Consider the following 20,486-nt stretch of genomic DNA (forward strand, 5'->3'; position numbering starts at 1 on the left):
CTTCTACATAAGACATGATCTCAGGAACTTTTGTTTAATCGTTGTTCAACATGAAATAGAATTGCCTACCATTTAAATTGCCTCAAGTACAGTATATTATGTGGTTGATGTTTTTTTCTATTTGTGACAAATGTTTTGCTTTGGCATCAAGACACCAAGTCTTTATCATCCTCACACACTATGAGTTAAAACTAAATTCTTTTGTGTGTCTTCTCAAATGTGTGCAACATTCTGTGAAAACTATTAATACTCTAGTTAGGGATTCGAGATAAAAGATGTGGTGAATTAAGTAAAGTTGTGTATGCAACAATGTGCTTGATTTGTTGACCTCAGCTTTGCCTTCATGGTCCCATCTAGATTGAATTTATCCAGCTCACCATCTCTCAGATACACACACTGTTGTGTCAGTTGACTGATATGTGTGTATTTTTATCCTCAGGGCAGCTAATGAAGTTCTCACTGGCCATACAGAAAACATCATTGCCTTCCACATGAAAAACATCTCCAACAGCAAAGATAAAGCTCACCTCTTGGTAAACATGCACACTAACTTGTAATGTTACAAACACTGGCATCTTTGAGAGAACATTACTGACATTATCTCTTAATTTAATTTTTTCTATCTCTATCAAAGAACAATGCAGCTGGCGTCCTGCGAAATGACTCAAAGCCTTCACAGCAGCCTCCGTCCTTAGCCCAAGATCAAAGCCACCAGCCTGGATCCAAACCGTCCTTATCTGGGATGGCAGAGCCAGCACCACCTCAGCCTTCAAATCAAGGAAACCAGTCCTGTGTTCTTCCACAGGAAGGCTCATCCTCAGCAGGCATGGAATCCAAAATTATTCCAGGCAATAGCCCCAGTAACCCTACAGCCCCAGTAGACCAGACTTCGGCCAACCAACCTGAGACAGGCCTCAACCCTGCTACATCAGTTGAAGGTGGCCAGGGTGGAGGCACTGGTGGAACAGGTCTGACCCCACAACAGCAGCAACAACAGCAGCAGCTGGCCCAGGAGTTGTTAAACATGGAGGCCAACACAGAAGGTCTGTCACAAGAACAATTAGAACATCGTCAGCGCTCTCTGCAGACCTTGCGAGATATTCAGCGCATGCTCTTTCCCGATGATCGTGACGCTCCACCAGCTGGGCCCCCACAACCCCACAGTGGACCCCTTGATGGAGGCCCTGATGGTGCACCACGGAGATCTGAGCAGGGCCCTCTACAAGCAATGATGGCACAGTCTCAAAGCCTTGGCCCAGCAGGTGGACCTGGAGGACCTCGTCCACAAGGCCCACCTTTTGGACCGCCTCACGGACCCAGAGACATGCCTGCTTTTCCACCAGATGAACTGGGTCCACACATGGGTCCAGGCAGTTGTGGAGAAGGAGACCAGATGACTCCAGAACAGGTGGCTTGGCTTAAGTTACAACAAGAGTTTTATGAGGAGAAAAGAAAAAAACAAGAAATGCAACACCGTCCTCTTGCTCCAGACATGATGATGCACCCCCATGGCCCACGTGGCATGATGCGAGGACCCCCGCCTCCCTACCAAATGGGCCCAGGAGAGATGTGGGGAGGACCAGGTGGTCCACCAGAGCATTACCCAGAGCGAATGGGAATGGGCCCTGGCCCCAGGGGCATACCCCCACATATGCAGAGGATGCCCGGCTTCTCTGGTATGATGAATCCTGAGATGGAGGGCCCCCCAAGGCCTGCAATGAGCTGGCCTGATGACATACCTCCCCGAATGGGAGAAGCGCGAGGCTTCCCTGGAGGGCCTGGAGGAATGTTTGCGGGTCCAGGGGCTCGCGGTGAACGTTTCCCTAATCCTCAGGCAGTCCAGGAGGCAATGTTCCACCAAGGAATGGGTGGGGAGAAGGGCCTCCCTCCAGGTATGATGATGGATGTGCAAAGAATGATGGGGCACCAAAGAGGTGGAATGGAACCAGGTAATGGCATGGGTATGTTTCCAAGATTGCCTGTTGAGGGCCCCATGAGTCCATCCTCAAGGCTGCAAGGAATAGGGGGCAGAGAAATGGGGCCTGAGTTTGGCATGGGGCCTGGACCTGGACCTCATATGCACCCTTCCAAACTACGAGATCCCCCTATGAATATGAGTCCTGATGAAATAATGAGAATGAGAGGTAGTGGAGGACCTCCTATGGAGAACATGGGTCCACAAGGCAGACCTATGCAGGTCCCCCCCTTTGCTGAGCAGACACCATCAGACTTTCCAATGGGACCTGGGCGGCCCTTCCCTGGGGGTCCAGGAGGAATGAGGGGTCCACATGCAGACCAAGCATTTGGTCCAGAGCACAGAGCCACACCATCAGGAGGTAATGGTCGTATTAACCACCTCTCCTCAGGTGGTGGTCCTAGTCAAGGTCAGAGGAGCCGCAAGCCAGCTGATCTGAATGTTCAAGCAGGAGGGGGGAACTCTCCCAGTGTTAACCCACTCAAGTCCCCTCCTCTGAGGCAAGGGCAGTCTCCCATAATGGGTTCTCCCTCCGGAAACCTTAAATCTCCTCAAACTCCGTCCCAGCTGGCAGGCATGCTCACTGGTCCCACAGGTCCCAGTGCTCCTCCAGCCCCTCCAACTTCTGCACCAATGAAATCTCCCCACTCCATGATGGGATCAGCAGGTGCCTCTCCTGTTCATATGAGGTCTCCATCTCTTCCAAATCCCTCTCCGTCATGGGCCTCTTCACCAAAACCACCCATGCAGAGTCCTGGAGTGCCCCAGCAGGGTGGCAAACCTCCACTCAGCATCACATCACCAAACATGATGGGGATGGAGCCGGGTATGTATAAAATGAGTCATTTCTGGGCATGTCTGACACTGACTTTGTCTTTTTACAGTGGAATCCTTTTCAAATGTTTAGAATATATTTTTTCAAAATTCAATATTTGGATTTCTTTTTAGTATTTTTAATAGCAATTGTATACATTTTGTAGTCATTTTTTCCTACTTTTTTAACAAATCTTGTACTTTTTTAACTTGGAGTATCTGTTACTTTACCTTTTTACAAAAAAGCAAATATCTTAAAACTTCAAAGTTATGTTTCCTTCAATTATCACATCTGTATGTAGTCTGGGTGGGGTTGGTTACAGTCCAGTGGCTCCCTCTTCTGGCTATATAACTTGAGTCACATACTTGTTTGATACAAGTAAAGCGTTGGGACACTTTTTCTAAATAAGTGGGTTGTTTTCTTAAAACTTGTAAAAACTTGGGCTGAAATACTGTTAATATAATCTAATATTTAAATATCATTTAGAGAATTCCAACAAGGTTAAGTCAGGTCCTCTGGATTCTTGTTTGTTGAAACGTTTCGTTTTTTTGTCCAAAAGACTTCTTGAGTCGGGCAGCACGGTGGCGCAACTGGTAGAGCTGCTGCCTCTCAGCGAACAGGTCCCTGGTTCAAACCCCGGTCCAGGGGCCTTCTGGGTGGAGTTTGCATGTTCTCTCCGTGCATGCGTGGGTTTTCTCCAGGTACTCTGGTTTCCTCCCACAGACCAAAAACATGCATGTTAGGCTGATTGGTAACTCTAAATTGTCCCTAGGTGTGAGTGAGAGAGTGAATGGTTGTTTGTCTCGTTTGTCTCTATGTGGCCCTGTGATGGACTTGCGACCCGTCCAGGGTGTACCCCGCCCCTCGCACAGTGATTGCTGGACATGGGCACCAGCGACCCCCGTGACCCAAAATGGAATAAACGGGTAAAGATAATGGATGGATGGATGGACTTCTTGAGTCTGAGATCTTGTTACAAGCTCAGTCTTATAAACAGCACCTTCTCATAGAAGATCAACCAGTTTGTTGCCAACAGTCAGAACCAGCTAATCACATGCAAAAAGAGGACCATCAGCCTAACAATTGGTCGTTAAGAGCTCAGATCTCAGACTAAAGAAGACTTTAGGATAAAAGACGAAGCGTTTCAACAAACAAGAGTCCAGTTTATTTATATAGCACCAAGTCACAACAGAAGTCATCTCAAGCCATTAGGTGTTTCTACCTGGATTGTTGAGCATGCATCAAGACATCATGTAGAGAATGTTGGCCTTTCTTGTGTTATGTTTCTGTATATGATTTTTTTTCTCCACTTTACCTTGTAGGTGGGAATGGTCCTCCTTCTGCACCTCCCTCATCAGGGGCTCCCTCTGGGTCCATGTCTCTCCCAGGCAACGTCCCGTCTGGCAGTCCATACACCATACCACCAGAACCAACATTATCTCAGAACCCACTGTCCATTATGATGTCACGCATGTCCAAATTTGCAATGCCCAGCTCGACTCCACTTTATCATGATGCCATAAAGACTGTTGCCAGCTCAGACGACGACTCGCCTCCGGCTCGTTCTCCCAATCTACCTTCAGTGAACAATAATGGTAAGATGTCTGAAATGCCTACTGCTGCTTGTTTAGAGTCTCTGACAATAACTCTGAAGAAAAAAATGGAAGAAAGACACAAAATACAATATAACTCAAGCGCTTAACTAAATGTTGTTTTTTATTTTTGGTTTATAGGTATGGCAATGAATCACCAAGGAAATCCACGCATGATGGGACCTGGAAACCCTGGATCCATGTCTGCGCTCAGCCCTCTGGGCATGAATCCAATGGGATCCCAGCCTCTCTCTCATGGCATGCCTCCCCAAATGCCCTCTCCCAACGCCCCAAATATGGGCCCAGGCATGATTCCCCATGGCATGATGATGCAACCAAATCCTCAAGACCCCGGTATGCCAAATCCTCAAATGATGCCCCAAGGACGAATGGGTTACCCTCACAGAAACCAGGGATACCCTCTCACGCAATCTCCTTCTCAGCAAGGCCCCTTTTCACCGCACAATGGTCCTGGTCCCCAAGGTTTTCCTGGCCATTCAATGGGCTTCCAGGGTGAGGGAGGACCTATGGGAGGACGAATGGGGAACATGCCTCATGGGGGAGGGGGTGATGGGGGTATATGCAAGCCTAATACTCCTGGCGGACCAGAGTTCAACAACATGCAAGGAGGATTCAGTGATGCAGACCTTCATGAAGTGATGCGGCCGGGAGCCTCGGGCATTCCTGAGTTTGACCTTTCTAGGATAATTCCATCAGAGAAACCCAGCCAGACTCTTTCGTATTTCCCCCGAGGTGGAGGAGACAATCCTGGGGGAAAACCACCCCACCCCTCTGGCTTTCCCATGCAAGGTATGATAGGTGATGGCCCACCAAGGATGGGAATGCCAATGCAGGGGATGGGAGGGATGTCAGGGGGACCTGGTGGAGGTATGGGTCCTCAAGATATGCCAATGGGTAACCCTGGTCACAATTCAATGCGACCACCAGGTTTCATGGGTCAAGGCATGATGGGCCCTCAGCACCGAATGATGTCCCCTGGGGGTCCAGGAGGGATGATGCAGGGCAGACAAATGGCTCACCCAGGCCCCGGCGGCTCACCTAACATGTTGATGTCACTGCAGGGCATGGGAGGCCCTCCACAGCAGACAATGATGATGGGGGGTCAAATGAGGCCGCGTGACATGGACATGGGTTTCAGTCCAGGACATGGAATGTTCTAATCCAACAAAAACCTTGTAACTAGAATGTTCTTGGACAATACACAAGGATGATAAAGTTCATGGAGTGTAGCAAGTATTCAAAAGAACTGATGGACTCAAGTACCTGAGACAACACGAGGATGTGCCCAGGAAATGAACAACTTGGAGCTAGCCTGTCACCTAGTAATGTCTTGTGGGGACTGTTCCAATGGAGACTTAAGACAGGCCCAGGTTGGAGTATCTTTGCCACACGTTGTACTTTTGACTCCAGAACTGCAGAATGTATGGGACTGTTGAGCATCAATTTCGCAGAACTCTTTGTGGTTTATTTTTATTTTTGATTACCTGACAAAGAGGAACCAACCCAACGAAAAGTCAGCGTGGTAATGCTACAGTATGTCTACCTTTTTTTTTTTTTCAAATAAAAAAAAAAAAACGTCACAAAAGTGGTATGGAACAAGAGAAAAGAGGAAGAAATCTTTGTGCTTTTGTGAAGACTTTAGTGGAAATCCATCGTCTTTCTCCAATGTTTTGACTGTTTCTGTACGGTATATACGTGGGAGCGTGTTTGTGTGCTTGACAGATTGTATGTATGTGGTATGTATGTGTATGTATAGGCATTCTATCAGTGACCTCTCAGTTCCTCTTACCCAGCTTTCATTGGGGGAGGGATGCCCCCTAAAATACTGTACGGTTTACCATTGGTGGGCTATTCAAATTTTCGTCTATTTTAATTTCCTTTGTAACTCCAGTGTATAACAAACCAAACTATGACCTCATTAAGATAATAGTATTATTAAAAAAAGCACAAACATGGACCATCTGCAGAAAGTGTCTTCTTTTTTCTTTTTATAACATTAAGAGCGATGCATTCAATGTGAAGATCTGGCAGCTCTGCAGCGCCACGATCATCTTCAGTCCATTTCAAGTTGTGGACGATTCAAATATTGGGCTCCAAAACTTTTTAGGACTTCGCCAGCGTGAATAATACCGCCAATACCCAGACGTGCTATGTGTGTTCTTGTTCCTGTTGTGTTCCTGTTTTGTTTTGACTCTTGTTGACTCTGGGTAATAATCATTCCCACAGCAATAATCCTCCCCCACCCCACCTCGGTGGTTCGTAGAACGGGACAGGAGTGGCTGGTATGCAAGAGCAGGTTTGCCAGGTGATATAGAATTAGAGCCAAGTAGATCTGGTAACGCTGAGTTGAGGCGAGTGTGATGTCCGAAGTGAGACGCACAGAAATGTAAACGCATACTGCTTACCATCCAGCTGACTTCCTCTCTATTGTATAAGCTTGTCATGTGTTTCTCCATTGGCTTTGGTGCAGAATAGCTTACCAGGGCTGTGGTGATGGACTTACAAATAAAAGATATTGTTTTGGTATATACATGTTGTCCATGGAGTGTGTGTGTGTGTGCGCATGTTTCTGTTCACGTGGGTCTCGATTTATGTGGACAAATCACGTCTTTGTCTCTGCGTGTCAAACGAGGAAAGCGCGTTGTACCATCGAGCAGCAGCATTGATACGTTGACAGTTTCATCAGGTGAAAACTATTTTCAGAGGCCACACTTCCCAAAAGACTGCAGTCATGTTGATGAATTCATGCGTTAAGGAAAGTTATTTGAACCACTTAAGATTTTACATACAGACCACCTCACCCTGTAAATGTGAAGCGAAATGTGAAGCGAGGGAGAAAAAAAACAAAAAAACAAAGACTTTGAATAAAGTATGTATTTATGTCTGAACAATTCAAACAGCATTTCCCCGTCTTATGAGGTACAAAGTGTAGCAGAGCTCTAGTCGACAACTCACAACTGTTACAGATGTACTCATTGCTATGGGGCTATCTTCGGTATAAAAATACGCATCATATCACTTTGTTCATCTTTTCTCATATAATCTAAACATGTCACTCAAAATGCTCAATATTTCCCCAAAGAATAAACGTGTGATATATATACACCAATTTTATATATATATATACACACATCGTGCACACATATTTATAGTGTCACACATTTGATTGAAAAAATGCATCAGATATTTAGATGGACCTGAATGCATAGTTTGCATTTTAAAGTTCTGTGAGACTAAGAACAAGGCCTATGAAGTGACTGATAATATTTTACTACTGTTTTCTCTAAACAAAACCAGCGTTATTTATCATAAAAACATGTTTAGGAAAAGGCTTTTGGTATATTCTTATAGTAAACTCAGTCCTTTTAAGTTATTCACATTCAGGAGCTTCACTCAACTAGAGACAAATATTCATTATAATAAGCGTTTTATATATAAAAAAGAAAACTTATTGCTCTGATGCTGAACTTTTTGAACTGCTTTTGTAACAATCTGCAGATAAAACTAGTGCGGATTTTTAAAAATTAAATGAGCTGTTTTCCCTACCGGTAATGTGATTGTCAGCAAAATGCTAACAAGAGTAAGAATAAAAAAAAAACGACTACCACCCTAATTACTAAACCATACAAGGATGCAGGCGTATAAGTGTGCAAACCTGTGTACTTGTACAAAGTAAACACATTGCAAAAGATTCTCAGCCTATGCTTGCCACTATTTCTTGTGATTAAAGAAATATTAAATCTGATGCAAACTGAAAGTTCAACTTGTGTCAAACTGATATTGCTGTAGCTGGATGAAGTGAGAGCAGAAAATGTCAACGCATGTATGTGTAACGGGAGTGTAACATCTGAGCAGCTTGCTGAAGGTTCAGATTTCAGTCCGACCTTCTGGGTTGTTGCAACGTGAGCGATAGAGTTCAGAGCTGAGCGAGTGCGCAGACAGGACCTGTTTAAACTCCTGCAGGGGGCAGTAGACTCCACTACAACCTGGGATAAGTTGATCCTGTCAAACAAAGCACAACTTGGATTTGGGGGTAAAGTACAATTACGTTGTTTTCCTGCTATCGTTTAGTATTTTACCCCTTACCTGTCCTGCGTATGACACCTTAACAAAGGCTTCGCTGGTCTGTCTGTTTTGGTGCAGCTCCAGAGTGATGTCCGCAGCGTACGGTGGCCATCTCATGTCAAAAATGCCCAGAGCCATGAGGCAGGGGATCAGAGTGGTGTCGTGCACCGAGTACAGAAACAACTTCCTGTTTGAAAGAGGATTTTTTTTTTTTTTATTGAAGCTGAGAAAGACTGGTTGGTTGAAGAAGTGTGTCCATGAGGTGTCCAACCTGTCTGACTCTGATGAGATGCCCTGCAGTTTCTTCTCAATGTTTTCCCCCAGTACCTCCAGGAGGGGTCCAACACACAGCTGCAGGTTCTCCCTGTCGCAGACACAACAAAGGAATTAAACACGTGGCCTGTTGAGGTCAAAAGAACAGTGTTGTGTTATTAAACAGGATCTGCTTTTACTTTTTACTGGGATCAAAGATGTGGTACATCATGTCCACAGCTCTCTGCTCCACCGTGTTCTTCCAGGAGTTCAGCACCGGCGGGTTTGGAAGCCCATGCGTCTGGTAATGCAAACACATCTGTTACCATCAGATTATGAATTATACCAGGTTCATTTGAACAAACTGATCTGTTGTGCAGAACTAGCAGCAAAGTTTCAAATCCACTGAAATGGAAACAAAAAGCTGACTTCTACTAAAACTTTTTGATATTCCTATTGGATAAGGAACATTTTGAAAATTATAACTAATTTCTGAGCAGATAAACAGCTACACAAATTCTGACAGGAGCACATGGAAATTACTTGGATGAGAAAATGTAATGAAATGGAAGCAAGATATGAGAATTTCACCTTCATCTAAAAGTTTTCTTCAAGAACATCAAACTTGGGGCTCTTTAAATGAGTAAAACCAGTTGTACCTACACCCTGACGATGGCTCAGGGGCATCGCATGTGGTTCGTAGCACGGCTCCAAGTTTAATAGATGCATCGCTTTTCTTTTTATTCCTACAGGCGAGCTTTGCAGACAATTGTTCTTTAATTGTGTTCCAAGTACTCTGTACTGTACTCTGTAGTAGTTTGAGGATAAAGTTGATTGCAAGCTGACGCAAAACTTTATCTGCGTTTTAATACAAAAGCTGAATGTATGTTGGCGATAAACAGGGAAAAAAAAAAAAAGCTAAAACACAATATCAAAACTATACCATAATAAAATTTCAAATATAAACAAACAGGAAATCAGAGAATCCCAGATTGATGTGAAACAATAACTTTGATGCTAAAATGTACAATGGCAGTATTTTTATTTGGTTCCTGGTCTGATTGGTCAAAGTAGAATGGATTTATTTAAATAACTTTAAAAAAGTCTTACATTTTCTTAGTTATAATCCCACCACTGCCATGAAATGTGCAGTTTTACAGCTTTTGAGCTACGATTTGGTGCGGAAGTAGCCAGTGCTAACAAATAACACAAGATTATTCAAATCCTATTCAAAACTTTAGCAAGCAAGACGGTGGACATTTATTCCTTTAAGGAATGCTCCTTTACTTAGAAATGCTTTTATTCTTAATTCTAGCATTTTTAATGTCAATGTCAAATAAATCACAAATCAAACTCCTCATTTTGAATTTCTCAAACTAACATTTGAAAGTCTACAAAACCGATTTACTTTGTCTTTTGCTAACAAACCCAGCAGCTGGCCACGTTTTAGATGCTTGTGAGAGCTGAGACAAAGTCACATGGATCACAAAGCCGGCGTCACCTCTCTGGCAACCATGTCATCCCTAATGAGGATGAAGTCGACGCGCTGGTGAGCTGCGATCCCCAGTGCGCTCTGGATGCTCTGCAGGTCTGCAGCAATGCCTGGCAGAGTGGACGACTCGGCCCAGCGGTGGCTGCAGAGAACACACGGTGTCACCCACAAAACACAGACACGCAGTGACAACCTGTCAAAAGCATCTCTACTCTGCTTAGAATTTCATACAGTACATTATTTTAGATTCCAGTTCATGGCTGCAAGTGCATGGGAAGGAAGGAGTGATGCGAGTCTGGCAGGTAGGAACATTTGATGTACCTGCAAAGAATTTTGAGCAGCTTGCATCCGTAGTAGTTCGGATAGAGAATTTCAGTTTCTCCCTCGGTTGTTAAAATAGGCACCGTTTCTAGAAGCAGAGATAAAGAAAGAGACCACAGCAGATTAGGTGGGATAAAGATAAAAGATAAATAATGTGCACACACATATTTCTGATCAACCTTTTTGTTTTTGCTGGAAAAGCCCGGCTACCAGGCACTTGGCAGATTCAATGGTCCTCACAATGTTAGTAGAGCGCACACTAAAAATGGCAAAAACAGGTCAGGGGAGGGAGCCGGCCTTAAAATAGCAACATTTACTCATGAATTCAATCTTCAAGCACTTACTAGACCTCATCAGGGCTGTAGATGGGGCTCAGGAAGGCTCTGTCCTCAACATATTTCCTCCTCAACCTTTGACCCAGCTCGTACAGCTGCTGCATGCCCAGGGTGGTCAGCTGACCGGGGAACGTGCCACCCTGTTGAATGCACATGCACACAGGAAAATTAAACAGTCTTAGATAACATATTCAGTGATTTCTGAATTAAATTAAAAAGAAAGACTCTTGAAAAGAAGCATGAACACGAACATCTTGATGCTGCTCAATAATCCAGGTAGAGAAATCTACAGTACAGTCCATTTAAAAACACGTCGTGTAAACGGGGCCTCAGTGTCTCAGACTGAAGGTCTTTTGGAGAAAAGATGAAACATTTCAACAAAGAAGAACCCGTCCAGAGGACCTGACTTAACCTCGTTAGACATGAACACGAACATATTCACAGATTAGACAGAAATGTACAGAGAAGGTCAACAAGGAGGAGGTGACTGACTGAAAATTGAATATTTTATAAAAAGAATGTCTGAAGACTCTTTTTGCACATGTAACTAACCTGTATAAACAAAGGTTGAATGTATCACACAAAACCAAACGGCTTAAATCGCTGCAGACGTGACCTTGTCACCATTTTGTTCTTAGTGCAACAGAAACGTGTTATTTTCTATCTCTTTTTGTACAAAGTTAGCCAAAATATCTGCTGGTCTAGTTAAGAACATTAACACATGTCAAGAGTGTTTTTCTGCGTGTATTTTTCTTTTCTTTCACCACAAAGCTCTGAGCAGAACGTAATCAAACCAGCAGGGACGATGTGTTCATTCAGGCAGTTTTAAATGTCCGCCCTCAGACTGGAAAAGCTTACATCAGAATATTTTGTTTTTTTTCTAAATATGGTTCAATGTGATATTGCACTTTGCAGAATTTTCACGAGAACATTCACTTTAGAAAAGTTTTAAGTTAAACTGTTTAAACTCTATAATAGAAAACTAGCTTGTGTGTATCAGGCAGGACAAATGAAGCCTTTTATTACAAATGCAGCTGTTTTGAGCTTCACAGCATTAAGTGATTCTCAGCATCCTGACAAACCGAAGAAGATGAAGGCTGCAGAGATACTGCCAGAGATCTACGAGAGAGGACAACGCATGCACGTTTACACGCACGTTTAACGCAGCACAGAAACCCACAGCAGCATTTTGTGCCACTTACTGGAAGTCATTGATTCTCAAGGCCTCCCTACAGATCCAGGACAAAACAATGAGCTGTAAATTTCTTCCAAGTGCCCAGCTTCAGCAACAATAACGTGTGAAAAAGAGAATGACACATTTTTTATTATCACCATAAAGAACTTTGTTTATCCGGGCTTCATACAGCAGCAGGTTATTTACCATCAGTGTAAAACTAATGCTTCAGTGCAGCTTGTAGAATATGGAAAAACTGCTTTGACTTTACAGTGAGAAGTTTTATTAATTTGTTCATGTGGTTGTTTTTAAAAATTCTGTTTTGTGATTTTTATTGTGGGTGTGAAGCATCTGAACTCTCTGACCTCAAAGAAAAAAAAATCACAGTAGATCCAACAATTAGGCCTGTCACGAGAACAAATTTTGCTTGGCGATTAATTGACTCAGAAATTATTGCGATAAACGATAATATTGTTTGAAATTTGACAATAATTAGTAATTGTCAAATTGAAGAATAAATGTTTTTGTTAATTTATTTTGTGTGTAGTACATTTTTTCAACCACTGGATGGCAGTATAAGACTGTTTGAACTGAAGGATGGATAGTGAGAGAGCAGCAGCGTGTCTCTTTAAGAAAAATGGGAGGGAGGCCCCTTGACATGACATGGGTTGTCTCTCGTCGGTTCTCAAAATGGCTGATGCTCGGTGTGGTTTGAGCTCTTTAGCATAGCATTTTTCACACAAAACGTTTAATAAAAAAATCAGTAAACAAGTTCTCAGCTTCTTTTTGCAGAGAAAAACAACTTTTTAGACGAAGGCACAGGTTTCAACCGAGAATTTTGGCGCTTCGACAAGACGGAGGTTTTTTCCCCTGAGGTCGGCCTGTTAGCTTAGCTTGTAGCTTAGCTTCTCAGCGTAGCTGCGTTTAACGATCCAAAAATGCAATTTTGGATCGTTAAAATGGATTTTAAAGAGAAAGGGAGAGGTCAGTGAAGAGCGCAGCTTTTTGTCATCCAGTGTCTTCAGAAGAAAGAGAGCGACAAAGAAACGATAAAGCCGATAAATGAAAATGAGCAGATAATTTTCATTTATCACACGATTAATTGATTTATTGTTTATTGCAACAGGCCTCCTAACAATACAAACTATTTATTATAAACAAGTAAAAAATAAAAAAAGTTTCAAAAAATGCATCATGACATGTTTGAAAGCATTACCAAACACAGCATGTTTTATGTGCATGTGAACATCACAGTCAGGGCTGAAAGGACACATGTGGAGCCCTGTTTAGCAACATATAATCCACCTACTCACGCTCAGTATGTTCTTCCGATAGTTGTCCTCGACAGGAGCCGGAGGCCTGGGTCCACCCTGCAGATCTGTCACCGTGTAGTTGATGTGTGTGTGGGGTGGTGGTTCCAGGAGTGTTGGGACCCACTGGGCCTTTAATGAGACAAAACAAAGAATTGCACACAGACATCCCAAAACGAAAACAGCATGTATGAACAAGTTGAGAAAATACAGTAACCCGTTTCACCTCCATCACGTCGGGGATTGACTTTAGTGGCGTTCGAGCGCCGTGCCGGAACAAAACCTGGACCAGTTTGAGTTCATAGGTAGAACCAGAGTTTGTGTCAGAAGAGGGGGTATCTGAAGACTCTGGTGTCGAGTCGGTCTTCTGTTGTGACCAAAACATGGAGCTAAAGGCCACCGACACGGAACCTAAAAGTCCTGCTGTACCCAGAACATTCCTCATCGCTGAGCTGCAAACAAACAAAATCCTTAATCGTTAATGTGACACAATTTATTCTTTAGAACGGCGGTTTTTATCCTTTTACTCATCGACAAATCTAAAAAGATGAAACTTTGATTTATTTTGACCCGCGTCATCAACAAGAACTGAGCAGCGGTTTCTCTTATAGTGACACAAAAAACATCTGGCAACTCCAAAACATTGTATTTGGCCTTAAACGGAGTCCAAAACAAAACCTTCCTCACATTTCTGCACAGAAACAGTGACTCAGCAGAATCAGTGACTTGTAGACAATAAAACTTGACAGATTATTAAGCTTATTTTACTAAAAACAAACTGAATCAGAATCAATTGGTTAACATTAACATTTAAACTGTGCAAGTTCTCGTTTTATATCCATTTAGACGTTTTCTAATTAAAAGTAAAATAAAATAAACAATTTAATAAGTTTATAAGCACAAAAGCTAAATCACTGTTTCAATAATATCACCAGAGATTTCTTACCTTGTTAAATAAATCCAATGATGACAACAGTCAAGAGTTTAACTCACTATAAAAGTGCATGTAAAGTAATTTACCACGAGGAAGTGTGAAAACAACATCCTGAAACTTTTATGTTAGAAGTTATAAAAGCTTTACACAAAAAGCCACGAACTTCCATAAATAGTTCAACAATAAATGGGACAAAGTGCTCCCTCTCCAGGGGGCGGAGCTCTGCCTCATTGAATATTCATGCGACCTGGTTTTATCGTAAAGTCCTGAATACAGAAAGATAATGCGTCTGTTTTCACTGAGGTTAGCCCGAGTTTAGCTAACAGGCACCGTGCCAACAAACTCTTACGAAAACCGGCCACACGCGATACCTGTCGAGCCGTGCCATTATAACACAACACAACCTGGAACAAACTCACGAGCATCTTTAAAACCACTCAGCTGAGCAGAAACAACCACCTCTTGTGTCGTTACTTACATTTTTATAGCAAGCGGAGGATAAAATGATGAGCTACTTTCGGATTCACTTGTCGTTCGGGACCTCTTCCTACCGGCACGGAAAACATGTAATCGCTGGGAACTGTAGGCGCGCGACAGCGATTTTACAGTTACAGTAACGGTGACGTAGTACCAAGAAACTACAGTTCCCAACATGCACAAAAAACAGGCTTGTTTGTTGTTTACCGCTGAAGATTCACGAAGAATATGGTTCAGTAAAGTGCACTACCTCCCTCTATTGGACATAAATGTACCGCCAAAGTGTCTTTATTAATCATTCATTAAACAAATAATCATGTAGAAACGATAAATAAATATTAATATATAATAAAATTTATTTATATCTAATAAATACTCTACTTTGTATAAAAAACAAGTTACAAATTACAAATTACTGTTAACCACATAAAATAAATGATAAATGAAACAATGTGAACTATTTTGGTGCATGCCAACTTGCAACTGGGATTTATGTAAATAAATAAATAAATAAATGTGTTTTTATATAAAAAAACTAAACACAACAGACCATCGTAACAAATAATATTCATTATTCATAAAAAAACATAATCAACACCTATTATATATTTTGTTGTATTTTATTTCAAGTAATAAACACAAAACACAAGATTATTATTACTATTATTGTTGTTGTTGTTGTTGTTGGTGGTAGTAGTATTAGAAGTAGTAGTATTTCTATGAGAGTTTTCCTCAGTGTAAGCTACAAACAGGTTAAGTGATTATTCAACATGGAACTGCTAAAAACACAATGTATTGCATCATCATTGAATAAAGCGATGAAGCCAAGTCCACTGTAATTAAACTTTGCAACTCTGATCCACAAATATCAAATCTCAAGTTGAAATAAGAGCCTAGTCTGATGTTCTGTTTCAGTTGTGAATGCTCAGGTTGGATGTTGATGCTCATCTTTCTGGCAGACGGAACGAGACAATCTGTGTTTGTGTAAATATTCCTCATAATTCCCAATCTGGCTCGTTCAGGTTCTGTGTGGTGATAGCAGAGGGTGTTTACATTTCTTTGTTTATATTTTTGGTATATTTTAAGATTTTATCACATGATTTAGTGTGTCAGCTGATGTCACAAAGAAAAATGAGTCAATTTCTTTATTAAAAGCACCAAATTAATATTACACCTTGTGATAACCGCATAAAAATGTATATAATTTATTGATTTGCTATAGGTTAGTGACCGTATGGAAGAAAAATAAAACCTGTACTGACTGAACAGAAGTTCTGTTTTCTTTGGATCAATCCTGTAACTCTTCAAGCAACTGGTTGTATTAATTTTTATTCATCAGAACAATTATTCAGTATAGTATGAAATGAAAACTTGAATAAAAATACATTAAAACACAGAAACTGAAACATACAGCACAAAGGAACGACTATTTACACAAAAACTTGAGTGCAAAGTCCAAAGAAGTGCAATGTCGCCACCTAGAGGCTAATATTGTTCATTACAAGCGACTAATCAAAATCTTTGCAGATGGATCAATTAAAATGACTGAAAAAGATTACATTCTCCCATAACATTTGCTCAAAAAGTCCAACTTGAAACATCTGACAAATGAAAAAATACTTACTCAACATATTATTGTCAAGTTACAGTTTATATGCAATGCAAACAAGACAACGGAACTGTGCACGAAACAATTAAAAGAGCATGTAAAACAAAATAATTACTTTTAACACTTATGAAGGCACTTTTATTTTATTTCCTTCAAACACAAGAACATTTTCACAGTTTCTGACATTTTAAATCCTTTCTTTTATTCATTGTAGACTTATTTTTGCATTTGGAAAATGATTTTTATTAAAATCAAAGTTTATTGTGTAATTAACTGGATGATTGAGATGTGCGTTTATTTATTTGCTTTAAAGTAAACCAACTCCTAAAGTCTTCTCACACCAATACTGACGCATGGTGCCCATCTCATCCCTTTCTTTAAGCAAAAAACGTGCAACAGTCAGGTACCACACCTGTTACCCTGTTTCTATTCATCTTTTGCAGTTTAGCAGTTTTATTTTTTTCAAGCTCCAGGATAAAACTTCTGTCTATGTAAAGCTGACATCGTCCTCCCACAGATGTCAGGGTTTCTGTCTTTTGTGGACTTTTTCCTTTTGGTCGACTGTCAGGCCTCAGTGTCTGGATTTGCCTGATTAGTCAGACGGATTTTTATTTTAGAAGAAATTATAAGACATAATAAAAAAAGAATGAAAACAAAACAACACAACTGGACTTGTATTCTGAAGTGAATGCATATTATTTTAAAAATAGAAGTCCAGTTGTTTTGTTTTTAATATTTTTATGTTTTGTAGAAGACATTTTCTGTTTGTTTCTGAAGTCGAGCCCTTCCTCTCCCCTCATGGTGCATCTACACTGCCAGGTCATCTTGTCGAGCCCGACTGCTGGTCCCGCTGCTCTTGCTCAGACGCCGTTTGTCCTTCTGGTACCCGGAGTGCAGCGGAGGTGGAGGGGAACAGCTGTTGGGGAGCTCTGAAGACGTCTGCTCGTATCTTATCCTTAAAAAGTCCTCCTCGTCCTCCAGGTCGTTGCAGCTGCGATGCCGCTCTGTGGCCAGGTTGACCGAGTTCTGCTGCAGCGCCATCCTGGTGTTGAAAGGGTGAGAGGTCAGGGAGGTCAAGGGGTTTGGGTCTGCTAGACAGTGGTTGAACTCAGGGGGTGGGGTGCAGGGGGTGGAGGGCTGCGGGTGGCTGTTAGACTCCAAGGCCGGGGACACGGTCACCGCTCTGTGGCTGCTCTTCTGGATCATCCTTCTATGAAGGCACTTCTTGAGGCTCTTCCAGCCGAGGTGGTAGAGCTCCAGCACAGACAGCAGGAGAGACACGCCGGCCACCACCAGCATGAAGACGATGAAGACGTTCTTCTCTGTGGGGCGAGACATGTAGCAGTTTACGGGGTTGGGGCAGGGCCAGGACTTGCACAGGTACAACGCCTTGAGGAACACGCCATAGATCAGATACTGCACCACGATGAAGATCACCTCCATCACCGTTCGGATCAAGATGCTCAGGATGTACGTCTGCAGCAGGGCTCCCTTTAGACGAACACGGACCGTCCCCTCTGAAGCAACCTCCTTTCTGCTTTCATTCTGCTGGAGGTACTCCTTCTCCTGGAGGTCTCTTCCATCTTCCACCCTGGCCTCCTTCTCCTCCTTCTCCCTCCTCCTCCTCTTCTCCTCCATGCGCACCGTATGCATGGCGTGGCCCATGTAGATGAGGGACGGCGTGGAGACAAACACAATCTGCAGGACCCAGTAGCGGATGTGGGCGATGGGGAAGGCGCTGTCGTAGCACACGTTGGTGCAGCCGGGCTGCTGCGTGTCGCACAGGAAGTCGCTCTGCTCGTCACCCCACGACGACTCCGCCGCCGTGCCCAGCACCAGGATGCGAAAGATGAAGAGGATGGTGAGCCAAACCTTCCCGACTGAGGTGGAGTGTTCCTGGACCTCTTCAAGGAAATTCCCAAGAAGACTCCAGTCCCCCATTCCTGCTCACGACCAGCGTGCACACCTGAGAGGCAGAGGCTCAAGAGGGGAGGGAGCAGGAGAGGGTTGCACACTGAGATGGAGGACAAGTAGAAGAAGAGAAGACAAAAGGGAAATATCAACAATTAGTTCAGGGCACGTGCAGGTTTTTTACATTTCTACTAAATAAAGTGACTGCGTGTCATAAAACTGTGTGTTGTCCTGTAATACAAAATAAAAAAATAAAAAAACACGACTGGTTGGGCAATAAAAGTTTTCAATCACTAGTCCAACAATCGATGCATTTCATTTGTGCATTTTGTTTGTTTTTGTTTTGTAGCGGAGTAGGCCTGTCATGATAAATTTTGCTGGGCAATTAATTTTCTCAGAAATTATTGCGATAAACAATAATATTGTTTGAAATTTGACAATAATTAGTAATTATTGTCAAATTTAAGAAGAAATGTTGGTCAATTTTTGTGTGTGCTACCTTTTCCCCACCTCCAGATGGCAGTATAAGACTGTTTGAATCAAAGGATGGATAGTGAGGGAGCGAGCAGTGTGTCTCTTTAAGAAAATTGGGAGGGAGGCACCTTGACGTGACATGGGCTGTCTCTCTTCAGTTCTCAAAATGGCAGACACTCGGTGTGTTTGGAGTTCTTTAGCATAGCATTTTTTGCACAAAGCTTTTAACAGAAATTCCATAAACAAGTTCTCAGCTTCTTTTTGCAGAGAAAAACTTTTTTACACGAAGGCACGGGTTTCAGACGTGAATTTTGGAGCTTCGACAAGACGGAGGTTTTTTTTTTCTTCTCGAGGTTAGCTTAGCTCGTAGCTTAGTTTCTCAACTTAGCTGCTTTTAACGATCCAAAAACGCGATTTTGGACGTTAAAACAGATTTGAAAGAGAAAAGAGAAAGGGAGGGGTCAGTGAAGAACAGTCTTTTGTCATCCAGTGTCTTCAGTAGAAAGAGAGACACACGAAGAAACGATCAAGCTGATAAATGAAAATGAGGTTGATAATTTTCATTTGTCATGTGATTAATTGATTTATTGATTTTTTGTCACAGGCCTTTAGAGGAGTGGATCGGCTGCCCTGTTATCTGAACAGCTGTGGAGGAATATGGGGTCAAAAAGATGAAAAATTCACCGATTTGAGATTTTGTTTTTAAACCAAAGAGTTACTAAATTTTTTTGACAAGACGTACAGAACACCAACTTTATATGAAGACTTCCAGCAGCTTTGTCCCACTGACAGTGAACATGCGGCCTTTAGTGTCACAACACGCAATAATTTGGAAAATCAGAAACCGCAGGAAAAACGTGAAGCATCGTGTTCCTGATGCGTCGCACCGCTTGGTGCACCATGGAGCGGCAACAGAGATAAATGAGGGATCCAAAGGGACGGTCGGGTCAGCAGGGACTATTAAATGTCTTAACCATACCATACCATACCAATTTATTTATATAGCACTTAAAACAGCAACAAGGCCAACCAAAGTGCTGTACAAAAGAACACAAACATGCACAGCGGACAGGAAAACATAAAATAGAAATACAGATACAAATAGCAGCAGAAGCTAACTAAAATGGCCAACAGAGTAGAGAACAGACTGGACCAAAACAAATCACACCGTGTTAAAGGCAAGCGAATAGAAGTGAGTCTTCAAGCGAGACTTAAAGACTGAGAGTGTGGGAGCCTGCCGGACACTCAGTGGCAACTCATTCCACAGTCGTGGACCTGCAACAGAGAAAGCCCTGTCACCTCTGAGCTTACGACGGGTTTCTGGGACTGAGAGAAGCATCTGGTCTGCTGACCTCAGAGAGCGCGGTGGGACATATGGCTGCAGAAGATCAGTGAGATAGGATGGGGCGGAACTGTTCAGTGATTTAAAAACATACATGAGAATTTTGAAATGGATCCGAAGGTGAATGGGTAGCCAGTGCAGGGAGGCCAAAACTGGCGTGATGTGCTCTCTATAGCCTGTACCAGTTAAAAATCGGGCTGCAGCATTTTGGACCAGTTGTAGACGAGCAATGGAGGACTGACTGATTCCAAACAGAAGTGAATTGCAGTAATCAAGCCTAGATGTTATGAAGGCGTGGATCACTGTCTCGAGGTTCTTTTTATTGAGTATAGGCTTCAGCTTAGACAGCCGTCTTAACTGGTCAAGGCGTCAGAGTGAATGAGTAAAC

At 42.5% G+C, this 20,486-nt stretch overlaps 3 protein-coding genes across 5 annotated transcripts in view; 1 reads left to right on the forward strand and 2 right to left on the reverse strand.

Moving 5' to 3' along the window:
• Positions 1 to 6,001, forward strand: part of bcl9 (BCL9 transcription coactivator) — a 38,248-nt gene extending 32,247 nt beyond the window's left edge. For all 3 annotated transcript variants that reach the window (XM_037687017.1, XM_037687018.1, XM_037687019.1), the window contains 4 exons: positions 440 to 533; positions 635 to 2,801; positions 4,112 to 4,384; positions 4,523 to 6,001. In XM_037687017.1, coding sequence (XP_037542945.1) covers positions 440 to 533; positions 635 to 2,801; positions 4,112 to 4,384; positions 4,523 to 5,562 — 3,574 coding nt within the window. In that variant the 3' untranslated portion in view covers positions 5,563 to 6,001. The remainder of the gene's footprint in view (positions 1 to 439; positions 534 to 634; positions 2,802 to 4,111; positions 4,385 to 4,522) is intronic.
• Positions 6,002 to 8,239: 2,238 nt separating this feature from the next.
• Positions 8,240 to 13,796, reverse strand: acp6 (acid phosphatase 6, lysophosphatidic). Its single transcript, XM_037686497.1, has 10 exons — positions 13,578 to 13,796; positions 13,355 to 13,483; positions 10,877 to 11,007; positions 10,712 to 10,791; positions 10,533 to 10,620; positions 10,221 to 10,353; positions 8,920 to 9,020; positions 8,739 to 8,831; positions 8,489 to 8,654; positions 8,240 to 8,404 (listed from the first exon to the last, which is right to left on the reverse strand). Exons 1-10 carry the CDS (start codon positions 13,794 to 13,796, stop codon positions 8,270 to 8,272), a joined length of 1,275 nt encoding a protein of 424 aa, XP_037542425.1. The 3' UTR covers positions 8,240 to 8,269.
• A 3,382-nt stretch (positions 13,797 to 17,178) lies between these two features.
• Positions 17,179 to 18,382, reverse strand: gja5a (gap junction protein, alpha 5a). Its single transcript, XM_037686498.1, has one exon. The coding sequence runs from the start codon at positions 18,310 to 18,312 to the stop codon at positions 17,179 to 17,181; it is 1,134 nt and encodes a 377-aa protein (XP_037542426.1). The 5' UTR covers positions 18,313 to 18,382.
• Between the last annotated feature and the right edge of the window lie 2,104 nt (positions 18,383 to 20,486).

This window comes from Nematolebias whitei, chromosome 13, assembly GCF_014905685.2.
Source record: "Nematolebias whitei isolate Nwh7 chromosome 13, NemWhi1, whole genome shotgun sequence".
Classification (NCBI taxonomy): domain Eukaryota; kingdom Metazoa; phylum Chordata; class Actinopteri; order Cyprinodontiformes; family Rivulidae; genus Nematolebias; species Nematolebias whitei.